General features: G+C 45.2%; 1 protein-coding gene across 12 annotated transcripts in view; it reads left to right on the top strand.

Annotated features, from left to right (window-relative positions):
* The window catches only part of DLG3 (discs large MAGUK scaffold protein 3), a 1,213,683-nt gene that overhangs the window by 1,179,963 nt on the left and 19,407 nt on the right, over positions 1–14,313 (top strand). For all 12 annotated transcript variants that reach the window (XM_069209533.1, XM_069209549.1, XM_069209524.1 and 9 more), the window contains 2 exons: positions 1,102–1,211; positions 2,366–2,457. In XM_069209533.1, the coding sequence (XP_069065634.1) occupies positions 1,102–1,211; positions 2,366–2,457 (202 nt within the window). The remainder of the gene's footprint in view (positions 1–1,101; positions 1,212–2,365; positions 2,458–14,313) is intronic.

The raw sequence follows: 14,313 nt of genomic DNA, 5'->3' as shown, positions 1-14,313 counted from the left end.
AGGCTCCCTAGCACGACGTGCGGTAGAAAATCTGAGGAACTGTAGCTTCTCCTGGGAAGGGTCTAGAGGGTGGTGTCGCTTGATTGGTGGGCCCTGAGGTTTGGTCCTTTTTTCTTAAAATGACTGATAGAATGCTAAACTGAGAGGCTTAAGGGCCTTCAGGTTTAAACCTATGTTAATACTACTTAATTAAAGGTACCGTGGGCTCCTATCTCGACAACGGAGAATGATTCAAGCATGTGAATCTATAAAAGTTCCAATACTGGAGTAAATAAAAGCGTTACGGCACATTGGCCTCATCAGCGATTTTAGTTCTTTACTTTCAGTCATGTCGCATAACTGCCACGCTGTTTTACAACCTGGCTAAAAACCTTGACAAAACCAAAAGATCTTATATAGGTGAGACCTGTTAGTTTTGCCAATGCTTACCTAAGATGATTGCAAATTGGTCAGTATAGGATGCATTAGGGTGTTGACATATTGTTTTGTTTTTAACAAATTGGCTTTTCAGATGAAACGTATGAGGTGTATGTGTAATTCGTGTTTCGAAGTCCCATGTGTGACAGGTCAGTGCTTATGACTAAAATGAAAATTCCGCAGAATGAGGTACATATAAGTAATTGCCCTTTTTTCCTCGTCTTTCTTTACTCTCACCTGCCCCTTTTTTTGCACACAAAAATAAAATAAAAACACAGGTTCTGGTACCAACGCACAGCAGTGCCTTCCAAATCATCTGTGTCAATGGTAGCTTTGGCCATTTTAAACTTCTTGACTTCCGAGTTTCTCTCCTAAAGTAGAGTTAGTTCACAGCAAGTTATATCAGTGCTGGAGAAGGTTTTACGGGTGGATAACATTTGTGAGTTTCAAACCTAGTCTGTTAAACTCCAAATTATTTCACATCCAGTGGACCCTTTGGTATGGGAGTAAGTCTTTGGTTTTGCTGGCAGCAAAGCTCCTAAATTAATTTCTGCCCTCATTCTTCTGGTAAAGGAATTTTCAGATTGTTGACTGAAGGTATGTAACATATGTTATTTTTGTTGACTGCAAGTCTTGGCTAGATATGTAATAAATAGTTTGCTGAAGTATTTTCTCCTCTTTTAGGGAAAGCACTGTATTTTGGACGTGTCTGGCAATGCCATTAAAAGGTTGCAGCAAGCACAACTTTTTCCAGTTGCCATCTTCATCAAGCCAAAATCCATCGAAACTCTAATGTAAGTCTATTCTTGTCTGCAAACCTTTCATTTTTACACCTATGCTGCTGATTTAGAGTTTGGCGGAGAGGGTACTCTGTTGCAACAGCGACAGATTATCCTCTCCGCCAAACTGAAGTGTTGCCTGTCTGATTTACAGGTGGACAGACCTTAAGTATGTTAGCGATGGAGACCACTCCGCTGCTGACATATTCCTCCAACAGAGTAACAGCCATCTGTGTTTGACCATTGGATCACCAGCACAACTTAGATGGCGGTCAGAACAACATTTTTAACTCTCCCTTTCGACCGTGGAAAGCTGCCAGTAAGGGATAATAAAACTTTTAAATGAGCCCCACATTATGGCGGGAAATTCCCATGGTGTGCGAGTCATGAGTTTTTGTTTTCTCAGAAACAAAATTCTGCTTTGTGGTTTTGTTTTTGAAGAAACAAAAACTTGTTAAGTTTGATAGGCGACCATAGAGTTTGAAAGAGCCCCCTGTCAAACTTTTAACTCAATGACAGGTGGCGGTGGGTCCGGTCAATGCCTACAGTTGTCCACTATGCTGGCGGACAACTCACAATTCGAAGACTGTCCATCAGGGCAACACTGTATTTTACTAAATCAGGCCCTGCATTTTCTTGGCTTTATGTTTTCATAGTTTGCCTTGTGTCCTTCCAGCTTGAGGTCTGAGAGTGTGAATTATCACACCCATGTTTTTTGATGGCCGCAAACCTCTGAGAGTTAAATGACAGCAATGTCATCTGATAAGCATTGGGTGGCCTTGAAAACACCTTGTTTACAGTTCAAGATCAGTCCCCCCAATTTCTTTAGAGCAGTAGAGCAGCCAAACTCTCATATCTGTGGCTCAAATTAACTCATAATAATACTAAAACTGTACTCATTATTAAATGATACTAATCCATCACTAATTCTTGTTGGGTTCCGGAGTAGCGTGCTACTCATCGAAAATCGCTTCGACGCCTCGTCAGGGGTAGTAAGCGCTATATAAATACGATTACAATACAATACAATAATAGTTTGGTATGCTGAGCAAGTAATGCATTATCTGTTACATAGGAATGGGGAATGGCTCTGTCCTTCACTTTAGTACTGTGTGATGAGGATGGGAAAACAGCAATGACAGCACTAATAATTACTATCTCTCTTACAGGGAAATGAATCGTAGACAGACATATGAACAAGCAAATAAGATGTTTGATAAAGCCATGAAATTGGAGCAGGAGTTTGGAGAGTTTTTCACAGGTAAGGAGAACTTGTATAAAAAAGCAAAGTGTAAATGGTGTATTAAGATATGGGTGGACAGATGTGGAGGTTCGTAGACAAGAGTTTTCTGCTGTAGATTGAGAAAGGTTACACATCTGTAAAAAAAAATTAAAAAAAATCTATGCTGTGTGGCGAATACATAGCAATCGATTCAATAAGTAGAAAAAAAGTATCTGATAGAGACTTCTAGTTGCAGATTCCTTACCTTTGAATTTCCCCAGGCGTCAGACTGGATCAGGAGATTTTTCTTCGAGCAGTACCTCTGCGCGCCGTCAGGTGGTGTCGGTCGACTCCGTGGGCGTCATTGACATCGTGCTCGACGTGATGACGTCAGACGTATATAGGCGCCACCCTGGTGCACTGACGTCAGTTCTTTTGTTTCTGCGCCAGCCTACGCGCAGATCTGGAGAAGAGCTACCTCAGTCATTTTTTTACTACGTCAACACTATTGGCAAATTTTTTATGTTTGTGGATGCCCCAAGGGATGTCCCGCAAGACTGGATTCAAGCCCAGCGACTCCTGTCTTGAACTATGTCGGTGACGGATCTGCACCTTGTGTGTCTCTGGTGCCTGGAGCGCGATCACAACCAGTAGTCGTGCTCAGAGTGTCGGGCCATGAACTCAAAGGCTTTGAGGGAGCGGTCCCTAAAGCTCATGGCAGCCTGACACTCGACTCAGTGGCGCTCACGGTTCTGTTCGAGAGGAAGGTCTCGAGACCGGGCGCGGAGTCACCACCACTCTGTCCTTCAAGTCACCGGGAAATTCGAGTCACAAAAGGAAGTCTAAGTCTAAGAAGGTCAAGCGTTCTTCGACTTCACCCCATCAATCGGATGATACGACGCGGGAAGAGCGTCGACACTAGTCCTCCGTCAACGGAGCCGCCTTCTGGGTCGGCTCTGTGCTTCCCCGACTTCCCCGGAGCCACCCCCGCCCAACTTAAAGAATTTTACGAGGCCATGCACCTCATTTTTGGAGCCTTCGGACACAGGTGAGTCGTTTGGGGTCCCCTCGGTTTCAAAGCAGTCAGCTTCGGCCTCAGTTCCGGAGGGCACCTCTGGATCCAGTCGCAGATCTGTCCCGACATCGGTTGGGCCCACAATCGATGTCGATCCCATCCTCATACCTGACGACCCGGAACGACTACTATCAACGCCAGTTCCGTTCAGACCCTTAATCTTGTTGGTATGGATACGGGAGAGTATGGAGGGGACGCTGGACCCTTTAGAATACCAGCTTGACCCCCAAATGGACTGACTGCAGGATTTGGGATGTGATAGTGGTCTAGACACCTCCCCTGACACACTGGTATGCTCTCTCCTCATAGCGTGGCTACGGAGGAGGTTGCTTCTTATTCTATGGTGGTAAGAAGGGCGGCTCAGGTCCTGGACCTCGAGCTACCTTCTGTGGAGGTTATGCCTATCATCCTAACCGACATGCTTCAGCCGGGGTCTTCCTCTTCCGAGCCCCTTTTACTCTTTAATGCAGCACTGACAGACGTCCTTTTGGGTACTTGGTCCAGACTCAGCACAGAGGCTCCTGTGACTGACGATTTCCCGCCGCCATTGGCCTCCGCCGTCAGACCCAAAATTCCTGGCCCAACACTCCACGCCTGAGAGCCTTGTCATCCAGCCTTCTTCTTCATTTGGCGCATTCCCTGCTGCACCCCCGGATAGGGAATCAAAAAGACTGGATAATGTGGGGAAGAAATTGTTTTCTTCCAACAGTCTAGCGTCTGTGAACACCGCATTCCTTTTGGGACGCTATTCCCATACTCTCTGGGCATTGGTTGCGCAAGTGCTGCCTGTAGTTCCGGAGGAGGCCCGAACTGTCTTATCTCAAGCTGTGACAGATGGGAGAGATGCAGCTAAGTTCATGATTTGTTGTGGACTGGATACAACAGACTCTCTGGGCAGATCAGTTGCATCGACGGTGGCTTTGAGATGCCACGCCTGGCTGAGAACATCTGGCTTTTCAGGGGATGTCCAGCAATCCTTGATGGACATGCCCCTTTGATGGCACACGTCTCGTCGGAGACAAGGTGGACTCGGCGCTCGATCGCTTTAAGGATTCCAGAGCCACGCCCCGGTCCCTTTGGCTCGTGCCCACACCTAGACCCCAGCAGTCCGTCTTTCGCCCCTTTTGTGGATACGGAAGGGGCACCCAACCGCGTCCTTTTACCCCTGGCCGCCAGCGGATCACCCAGTCCACCCCTCTTCAGCCTCCAAGCCTTCCTAATCCTCAGGTACATCAGGAGCCAGTTGGTGTCAGGATACACCATCACCTGCCCCAATGGCAACCCATTACCTCGGACAGGTGGGTACTCCACCTTGTCTGAAGGGGCTACTCCCTCCCCTGCGAGACATCTCCTCCAGCCATGCCACCTTCATACAGTCAGATATCGGAGGATCATATGGCGCTTCTCCACGAGGAAGTCCAAGCCCTTTTGGCCAAAGGAGCTATAGAGAGGGTTCCGTTGCACAAGTAGGTCATGGTTGCTATTCCCGCTACTATCTGGTTCCGAAAAAGGACAAAGGTCTTCTACCTATATTAGATCTTTGGTCCCTCAATCTCTTCCTAAAAAAAGGAGAAGTTAAAAATGTTTACATTGGCTCAGGTCCTATCTGCCCTGGATCCCGGAGACTGGATGGTAGTGTTGGACTTGCAAGACGCATACTTCCACATTCCTGTCTTGCCGGCCCACAGACGTTACCTACAATTCGTGGTAGGCCACAAGCACTTTGTTTACCATGCTCCCCTTTGGCCTTACCAGTGCCCCTCGGGTGTTTATGAAGGTGTGATGGTAGTGTTGCCAACTCATCTGCGCAGGTTAGGGGTCCCAGTCTTCCCTTACCTCGATGATTGGCTGTTAAAGGCGAACTCACCCCAGACAGTCATCTCTCACCTCCAGACTACGGCGAACATTTTGCATTCACTGGGGTTCACTATCAACGTGCCGAAGTCACAGTTGACTCCTTCTCAGATGCTCCCTTTCATCTGAGCTGTTCTGGATACACTGCAGTTTCTGGCATATCCTCCCGAAAAGAGAGTCCAGGATATTCGGGCTATGATACAGGGGTTTGAGCCTCTGTCCTGGATTTTGGGGAGAATGACTCTGAGGCTGCTGTGCCTCATGGCCTCCTGCTGGTTCAAAATGCCAGATGGCATATGCGGGATCTGCAGTGGGACCTGAAGTTCAAGTGGGCGCAGCATCAGGGGAATCTCTCCGACAAGGTCCAGATCTCTGAAGGGACTGCGAAAGACCTGCAGTGGTGGTTAACAAATCAGGATTGAGTCAAGGGCAGATCCCTCTCCTTTCCCCAACCAGATCTTACGATTGTGACAGATGCGTCACTCCTGGGATGGGGTGGCCACATGGGAGAGATCAGAGGCGGAAACTGGGCTCCATATCAATCATCTGGAGCTGCGAGCGATTCGACTAGCATTGAAAGAATTTCTTCCCTCCCTCCCGGGAAAAGCAGTGCAAGTGTTCACAGACAAGACCACTGCCATGTGGTATTTAAACAAACATGGTGGAGTGGGGTTGTGGAGCCTTTGTCAAGAGGCCCTTCGTCGTTTGTGGCTTGGCTGGAACATCAGAGCATTTTCCTGGTGGTTCAACACCTGGCGGGCTCCTTGAATGCCAGAGCAGACGAACTCAGCCGACGATGCATGGTCAACCACGAATGGCGTCTCCATCCGGAGGTGGTGCAAGGTCTCTTCCTGCAGTGGGGAGAACCTTGGTTAGACTTGTTTGCCTCCGTACAGAACGCGCAATGTCAGCTGTTTTGCGCATTGGAGTTTCCTAGGCGGCACTCGCTCTGCAACCTTTTTCGTCACAAGTGGAATTCAGACCTCCTGTACACCTTCCTGTCAATACCACTTCTGTCCAGAGTTCTGAAGAAGATCAGGTAAGACGGGGCCCAAGTAATACTGGTGGCTCCGGACTGGGCACAAAGAGTCCGGTATCCCGAGCTTTTGAACATGGCCATAGCTCCTTTGATCAGACTGCCCCTTCGGAGGATCTTCTGTCGCAGCAGCAGGGGAAGGTCCTCCACCCAAACCTGTCAACTCTGCGACGACTTGCGTGGAGATGGAGCTGCGACAGTTGACGTCTTTTTTGACTTCCCACTCGAAGTCTTTGACGTTATCTTGTCAGCCTGGCGTCCCTTAACCAAAACTATACGCCTGTCATTGGAAGAAATTTGTGGCATGGTGCATCGTCAATTCTGTCGATCCTCAATCTGTTCCTCTCTCTCTCGGGTTCTTCTCTTTATTCTTTCCCTTGCCCGGCAGGGTTCCACCTTGGGCACTCTTAAGGGATATGTCTCTACTATCTCTGCTTTCTTACGGTTACCTGATCAGCCTTCTGTATTTAAATCTCCCATAGTTGGGTGGTTTCTTAAAGGCCTCACACATCTCTTTCCTCCTATCCCATTCATCGTGCCTCAATGGGATCTCAACCTGGTCTTAACTTACCTTATGTGTACCCCGTTTGAAACCCTTCACAACTGTCCTCCAAGGCTCTTAACTATAAAGACTCTTTTTAGTTGCCATTACTTCTGCCTGCATAGTTAGTGAACTCCAGGCTCTGTCATCTAAGCCACCTTTTCTTGCCATACATCCTGTCAAAGTGGTGCTTCGCACGAGGGCTTCTTTTCTACCTAAGGTAGTGACACCCTTCCATGTCAGTCCATCACCTTGCCTACCTTTTAATGCACCCCCACATCCCTCTCATGAAGAGGAGAGACTCCTCCGCCTGGCCACAAAAAGAGCATTGGCGTTCTATCTTGATCATACCAAAGACTTCCGGGTGGACGATCAACTCTTTGTGGGATATGTGGGTGCAAAGAAGGGGAAGGCGGTGCTGAAGAGGACCATTTCCAGATGGGTACTCTTATGCATCAAAATTTGCTACGCTCTGGCTAAAAAGCAACCTCCTAAAGGTTTGCAAGCTTGCTCCACTGGAGCTACTGCTGCTACCACAGCGCTAGCTCGGGGCGTTCCAGTCATAGGTATTTGCCAGGCAGCAACGTGGGCATCTCTGCACACTTTTACCAAGCACTACTGCCTGGACAATCAGGTCCAAAGGGACGGCTGCTTCGGCCGTTCGGTCCTGCAGGACTTTTTGGTGTGATCTTGGTTTGCAGGCCCACCACCAGGGATGGTATTGCTCCGGTACCTAGTCGAAGGTAAGGAATCTGCATCTAGAAGTTTTTATCAGATGTACAAGGTACTTATCTTCAGTAATGAAATATCTGGTAGAGACATATTCTAGTTGCAGATTCATTATTGACCTGCCCATCCTCCCCGCACTGCGAACTGATTTCTAGAGACAGGAACTTTCCCTTGAGGGCCCTAGTTGTGGCACAACACTGTGTTCTTCATGGCTCCGCACTACCAGCGTGAAAAGTTGTGAAAAGAAACTGACATCAGCACGCCGGGGTGGTGCCTATATACAACCGCGACGTCATCACGGCGAGCACGACGCCCGCGTAGTCAACGAACGCCACCTGACGGCGTGCAGAGGTACTGCTCGAAGAAAAACCTCCGGATCCAGTCTGACGCCTGGAGAAATTCAAAGGTAAGGAATCTGCAACTAGAATATGTCTCTACCAGATATTTAGTTACCGAAGGTAAGTAACTTGTACATTAGGTAGAATATAAGAGCTGTTCATCTGGATTTTAGTAGACACTAACCTAACTGCATAGTGGTGTTAAGTTTTTAAGGACTTTAAAAAAAAGACAGCTTATACAGGGATCAGTGATTATAGCTTTATGATAGCTGGTATTGATATGTTGTCAGCAGTTATTAGTAAATATTGTACAGCTCTAACAGGATAGTAATTCATTCAGTGCGCTAGGTAAACAACTACAATTTTAACCAAAAACGTGGATGTCAAAGATTAAGAATAGGGCTAAATGTTAACACCTACCTGATTGTTGAATAACCTCAATCACAAAACCCACAACATAGAAGCACTACATGGGCAATCCATACTGGCATATAAAGTAGGCTGCTTATAGGGGAAAAATGGAAAGATTATGCACATTGTTCCATTTTAAAAGATTAGACTAGCACAAAGATCTCAAGTTCTCATGTCACACAGGAGTTTACTTTGCATTCTACGCCTCATCATCCAATATTTACGCTGGTGAAACAAGATAAGTACCACAAAGCATATGTCAAGAACATGACTATAAGCTTGTGCTGTCCATGGTAATCATTTTTAGAGTCCCTTTTCGGACTGTATAGGTGCAGGTCTATATTAAATTGTGCCAGCCTTTGTCATGTGAAACCCTTCAGGTAAAGCCTTCCCATTCCCAATTGGGATGTCTCTCCAGGGCTGACTGCCCCCTAATTCACCCCTCTTTATTACCTGCAATGCTGCACAAATGAGGTGAAACAGGAGAGGCTTAAAAGTATTAAATTCACCTTGAGTGCGACAAGAGGGCCTTCTGAAAATTGAGCCGACAGACACCAATGTATGCAAATGCTCATCTAGTCTCAAACTGAGAAATGTATTTATTTTAGCAAAAGGTATTGGGACGCTAAAAGAATAATTGAAAAAAAATGGGACTGTCCAGGCAAATCCGAAGCATTTGGTCACCCTGTGATTGGGGCTTCTATAATGGATAGTTGTCACTTTTGCATTTTGCTCAAGGAGTGGCCCGCCGCCTCTCCAAACATCACTAACCGTTTCCTCACAGTTCTTGTTTTTCTACTTTTCATAAGGGTGCATTAAAGACGAGCTGAAATCAGTTGTTTAGCATCTCCTTTTCTGTGGCTAAGGGATGCATGTGGTGTTTAGGGAATTTGTGTGTGTGAAATTAGCCGAGATAAATGTGGTCTAGACTTTTGTCCATCAAGTGTAGGTCCAGTATCAAAATAAGCTGTCAGCTTTGTCACAGGACATCACATCCATGTATTGGTGTGAATGATATCTACCCTTATTATGGTCCCCCTTAGCCACCTACTCGGAGGGTGAACAGATAGGACACTTGCACTTACAAGGATCTCTTGATGAGAAAGCAACTCGTTTCTGATGTGAGGTCCCCCTTTATTTGGCCAACCTTTTCATATCAGATAGGGGAATTTTCTGGGGCTGACCAGGCTTCAGTTGCCACAGTAAAATGTCCTTTGTTTGTTTGTTCACACGCAAATCATTCCATCCCCTATGTGTGAACTCCCAAACACCTTTCTGCACAGATTTTCTTCTATAAAATATCATTGCAGAATGGCTTTATCCATTAGTTGTTCATATATAGTAAGTCTTTCAGAATTGTCCATAATGTTGCTTTAGAATGCCATCTGGCATGCAAAACCCTTTAAAAATTGTGTACATGAAGATAAACATGCAGCCTGATGGTCTTACATTTGGAATAGAGAAAAAGAAGACCTGTTCCTTTAGGGATCTGAGAGGTTCTCATTTTCACGCTGCATTGTACTGGCAGGTGCCTCTGAAAGGCAGTTTACCTTTTCTTGCCCGTTAGAGTAGGATATGTGAACACCTGTGAAAATCTTAATATGTTTGTGTCAGAAAAACATTTTTGTCTTTTTTTTTACAAACCTCTCCTTTCAAGTGAAGTATTTCTTTCTAACTGATTAGTATTTTTTTCATCGGGATGCCATCCATTTTTTTGCAAGTGCACTTAATATGGAAGGAAAGAGGCAGTCACAGATGCCCACAAAGTAATCTGTAGTCTGCATCCATCTTATATTCTTTCAAAGTGTGACATATGTTTAAACAAAATAAGTCTAAAAGAAAAGTTAGGTGCATGAACGCTTTCAGACTCAGCGGCATCATGCAAGACTTTAGGGAGGTAAGAAGAGGAGTCAGCTACACAGATCAGCCTCTGAGCTAGTCTCTTTAAGTGTGCCACCTTCTGAAAAGACTTCCACAGAGGGAGATCCAACAATAGAAGATCCCAGTGGCAGAGACCAACACCAGCACCATTCTCCATGTCATAGCAGCTATGAGGTTGAAGTCCAGAGGTTTTGCTCTGATGTGTTTTCTGTCAAAAGATGGCTGTACACCGACTTGACCTCAACAGAGGCATCAATACAGATCGACATTGAAATAATCATATTCACAAGCAAGAACACCTTTGCCAGTGGCACTTGATGGGCAATTGGGGCGGAGTCACTTAAAGCCAACCAGCAGAGACTCATGATCCATATCGACACATACACCATTGATGTCAAAAACACCTAGATCCTCTTGCTCTCCATCACAGTCAGTTACAATTTTATTTGGCCTCCAACTTCAGCAGCTTCAAAGATCTGGTCACGGTCTGTCCATCCAATCTGGTCAGTCTTTGTCATTTAACAAAGTTGCTCATGTGTCCAGTCACATTCTGATCCATATGAAAGGTAAAGCCTGCTGTTACTACCTTTTGGATGCCCTCAAATGGTTGCTGATCCAGATGTGGCCCCTCTTCCACATTGTTCTCTGTGGACAATCATACCATTTGAAGATCCAGTTCAGATGCTACTAACTCCTCTGCATCTCTCTAAAACAAGAAAGACATGTAAAACAGCCTCCATTGAGGAAGTATAAATCCTCTTCTCCAACGACATCATCTCCCCTAAGTATGGCTGTCAGTAGTAGACATAGATCGCACTCACAATCATGATCGCATTACTCATCATGTTCTTTCTACACTCTGAAATCAGCGGCTCATTCTCAATTTGGAGTGCAATGGATGAGAGTTTGATGCTGTAAGAAACGCTCACCAAAGGAGCAGCAATACTCAACATATCTTTAGAGATCCCTCAACCAGCGGTGTCAATCATTCTGGAGACCCTCCAGCAAAGAGCAGCACTCCTACTCCTTCAGCCTCTTGTACTGGTCCTGTTGGTCATTGTTGCTGGAGTCCTGTTTGTCTTAAGCATTCAAAGCAGCGACGACTCCTCTCCTAAAGAAATATAAACCACCTCACAACGACCCACTATTCCTCAAGAGTGATCCTATGCTGGACTCATAGTCAGGGCAGACTAAAGCATACATCCACTCCAGAATCCGCTGCTGAGAGAGATAGCAAGAGATTGGATGCAACAGGGCAGAAGATGTGTAGTACGGCTTCCACGCAGCTGGAAAAATGCCTGATGCCATAGAGAAATGAGACATCACCAAATTCTTTGTCTAAGATTTGTCAAAACATTGGCAACAAGAGTTTATGGAGATGCTTAAAGACTGATCCCTGCTCTCCAGACATTACTAATGCAGCAGTGGACTTGGCAGAGCTTTCTGTAACTAGCTGTTATCACATGATTTCTTTAGGAAGCTCGTCATGGCTATGTCTGTAGTCCTTAAAGCCCTATTCACAATAAAAAATTGCCTATATACTTTTTTTGGGATTCACCACTCTCTAGCCAACGTACTGAATAAGAGATGCTTGGGATGAAAAACAAGTCAGAGTCCCTTAAGACCGGTGACCTGGAAGAACAGATGTAGTTAAACAACAATATAGGCCCAAAGAGAGACAATACTTCCACCAGAGGGTTGATTCCCCAGTTGGTCATATCACCTTCAACAGAGGCAACTGCAAAGACGGCAATACAACAAACGGTATCAACAGAAGCCCACTTCCTCTCAAACATTCCAGAGGGAGGAATTCTGCTGGCAGCAGACAATGGCTTAACTCCCTTCCCACTCCCTCGCCCCTTCCCACTCTCTCTCACTCTGCTCCACTGCCACCACCACCCTCTCTCATTCTCTCCACCACCACCACCTCCGATATTCAGTTTGTTTCCAGGCAATTCCACTGCCCGTTCCACCAAAACCAATATTTACTGAGAAAAGAGCCTCATCCTATGTTAGAAAAATGAGGGATAAAAAGTGTCTTCAGACTAGCACAACAAGGGAGCTTATTCCAGGTATTGTCTGGTCCTAAAATGGGCCCCTTAAACCTTCTCAGAATGCATGACTGTAGTTTCAGCCCATCTAAGTGGGCAATATTTTATTTATTCCTTCCTCGACAACTGGTTAATAAAAGTAGACTCAGTTGAAAGCATTGCAGAATTTCAGAACCACAGCCAGACTTCTTTCAAAGTTTAGTCCTCAAATAAACATGGACAAATCAGACACTTTACAAAAGTGTGTAACCTTTAGAGGAGAGTATTATCCATTCAGCAAAAATACATGGAGCCGTGACATGCTAACATCCCAACAGCTTGCAAGGTTTCCTTACTCCTAGGATCCATGGCCTCCTGCATAGTACAAAATGCAAGACTTTTCCTGAGACCTCTTTTGCAGTGTCTCAAAGACAAGCGGTCTCAAAAAGAGACAAGTGAGAAGGTATTCTTCATTTCACAACTTTGTCATTAAACTCATTGGCTTTGTAGTTCAAAAGCCAAAAGGTGTTCATAGGAGTTCCATTTGTAAAGGAAACTCAGACACAAACCATAGATATGGATGTATCTCTATCATGGTGGGGAGGCCAAATGAAGCATCTAATGATTAAGGGACTCTGGAAAGACAGAAGATTGATCACATCCTAGAACTGAAAGCTGTGCACTTGGCTCTAAGTCTTTCTTCATTCTCTGTTTTCAAAGAACATACCGATTCAGATGGACAATACCACCGCCATGCATTATACAAACAAAGAGGAGCAAGATCAAGACCACTATCTCTGCAAGAACAAACCTTGTGGCATTGAGACTTGGTCTCAAGATTATCTCCTGCAGGAATATATAACCCAAGAGTACAGATTCAAGAAGTGTATTTCCTCAGCCAGCCTCACGAGGGAAACCATAAATAGATTCTGAACAACATAGTTGTAGATAGATTTTCAGCGTATGGGGTATTTTTCCTTAGACGTCTGTGGCAGTGTACAAAATAACATATGATAGTCACTCCATCTTAACTCACACGGCCGTTTGATCAGATGGTCAATGCCATTTGTTTATGCCCTTTCCTGCGATCCCACTCATACTGGTGGTAACTGTGAAAATACAGAGATTGAGGACAAAGATGATCTTGATAGCACCATATTGCCAGAGGTAGTGGTGGTGTTCATACTTTCGACAACCCACATCAGATGATCACCATGGAAACTAGATTTTCTGATCAGACTTCAGGGCCAAATCAAAACAACTGAGCCTTCCGTCTTTAAATTTGGCTGTATGGCACCTGAGGTCGGACTATTAGGCCATTTTAATCTGCTCCCCGACAGACTGAGATACTAAAAAGAGCAAATCGTCATTCTACCAGATCCTGTTATGCATTAAAATTATTAATTCTGCATTTGATGCAAGGGGACAACCCTATTTCATGCCAGAGTTCCATACTTGGTACACTTGGGCAACTCAGAATTACAATTTTCATTAATAAACACACATAAAGCTGCCATAACGGCATACAGAAAATCTTTGCTGCAGTTGTCCTTATTTAAGATCCCAGTGATGAGTTTCCGAAAGGACTCAAAGGTTCTCCCAAAAGTGAAAAGACCATCTCCTCCATGGGCGCTCGGCTTACTGCTGTCTAAACTATTAAGTCCACCTTTTAAACCTTTTACATAGATCTGCTTTGCAGCATCTTTCATGGAACTTGTTACATCAAAATGCCATCTGCATGGCATGTCAGTCAATTGCAAGCAGTGTTACCAGTAGAATCTTTTACCATTATTCATGCTAATAGTGTAGTCTTGAGGAGTCACCCTTCCTTCTTACCAAAAGTGATATCTAATTTCCCTTCAGTCAGCCTATAGCCCTTCCTACTTTTTTCCCTAATACATCTATGCCAGCAGACAGGACTCTTCACTCACTGGACTTCAGGGGGTGTCTTGCAGTTTTACCTACAAAAACCAATGACATTAGAAAAACAAAAACAAATA

The sequence above is a fragment of the Pleurodeles waltl genome, chromosome 2_1, assembly GCF_031143425.1.
Source record: "Pleurodeles waltl isolate 20211129_DDA chromosome 2_1, aPleWal1.hap1.20221129, whole genome shotgun sequence".
NCBI lineage: Eukaryota > Metazoa > Chordata > Amphibia > Caudata > Salamandridae > Pleurodeles > Pleurodeles waltl.
The sequence above is the reverse complement of the archived record's forward strand: the minus strand, read 5'-3'. Positions and strand labels throughout refer to the sequence as shown.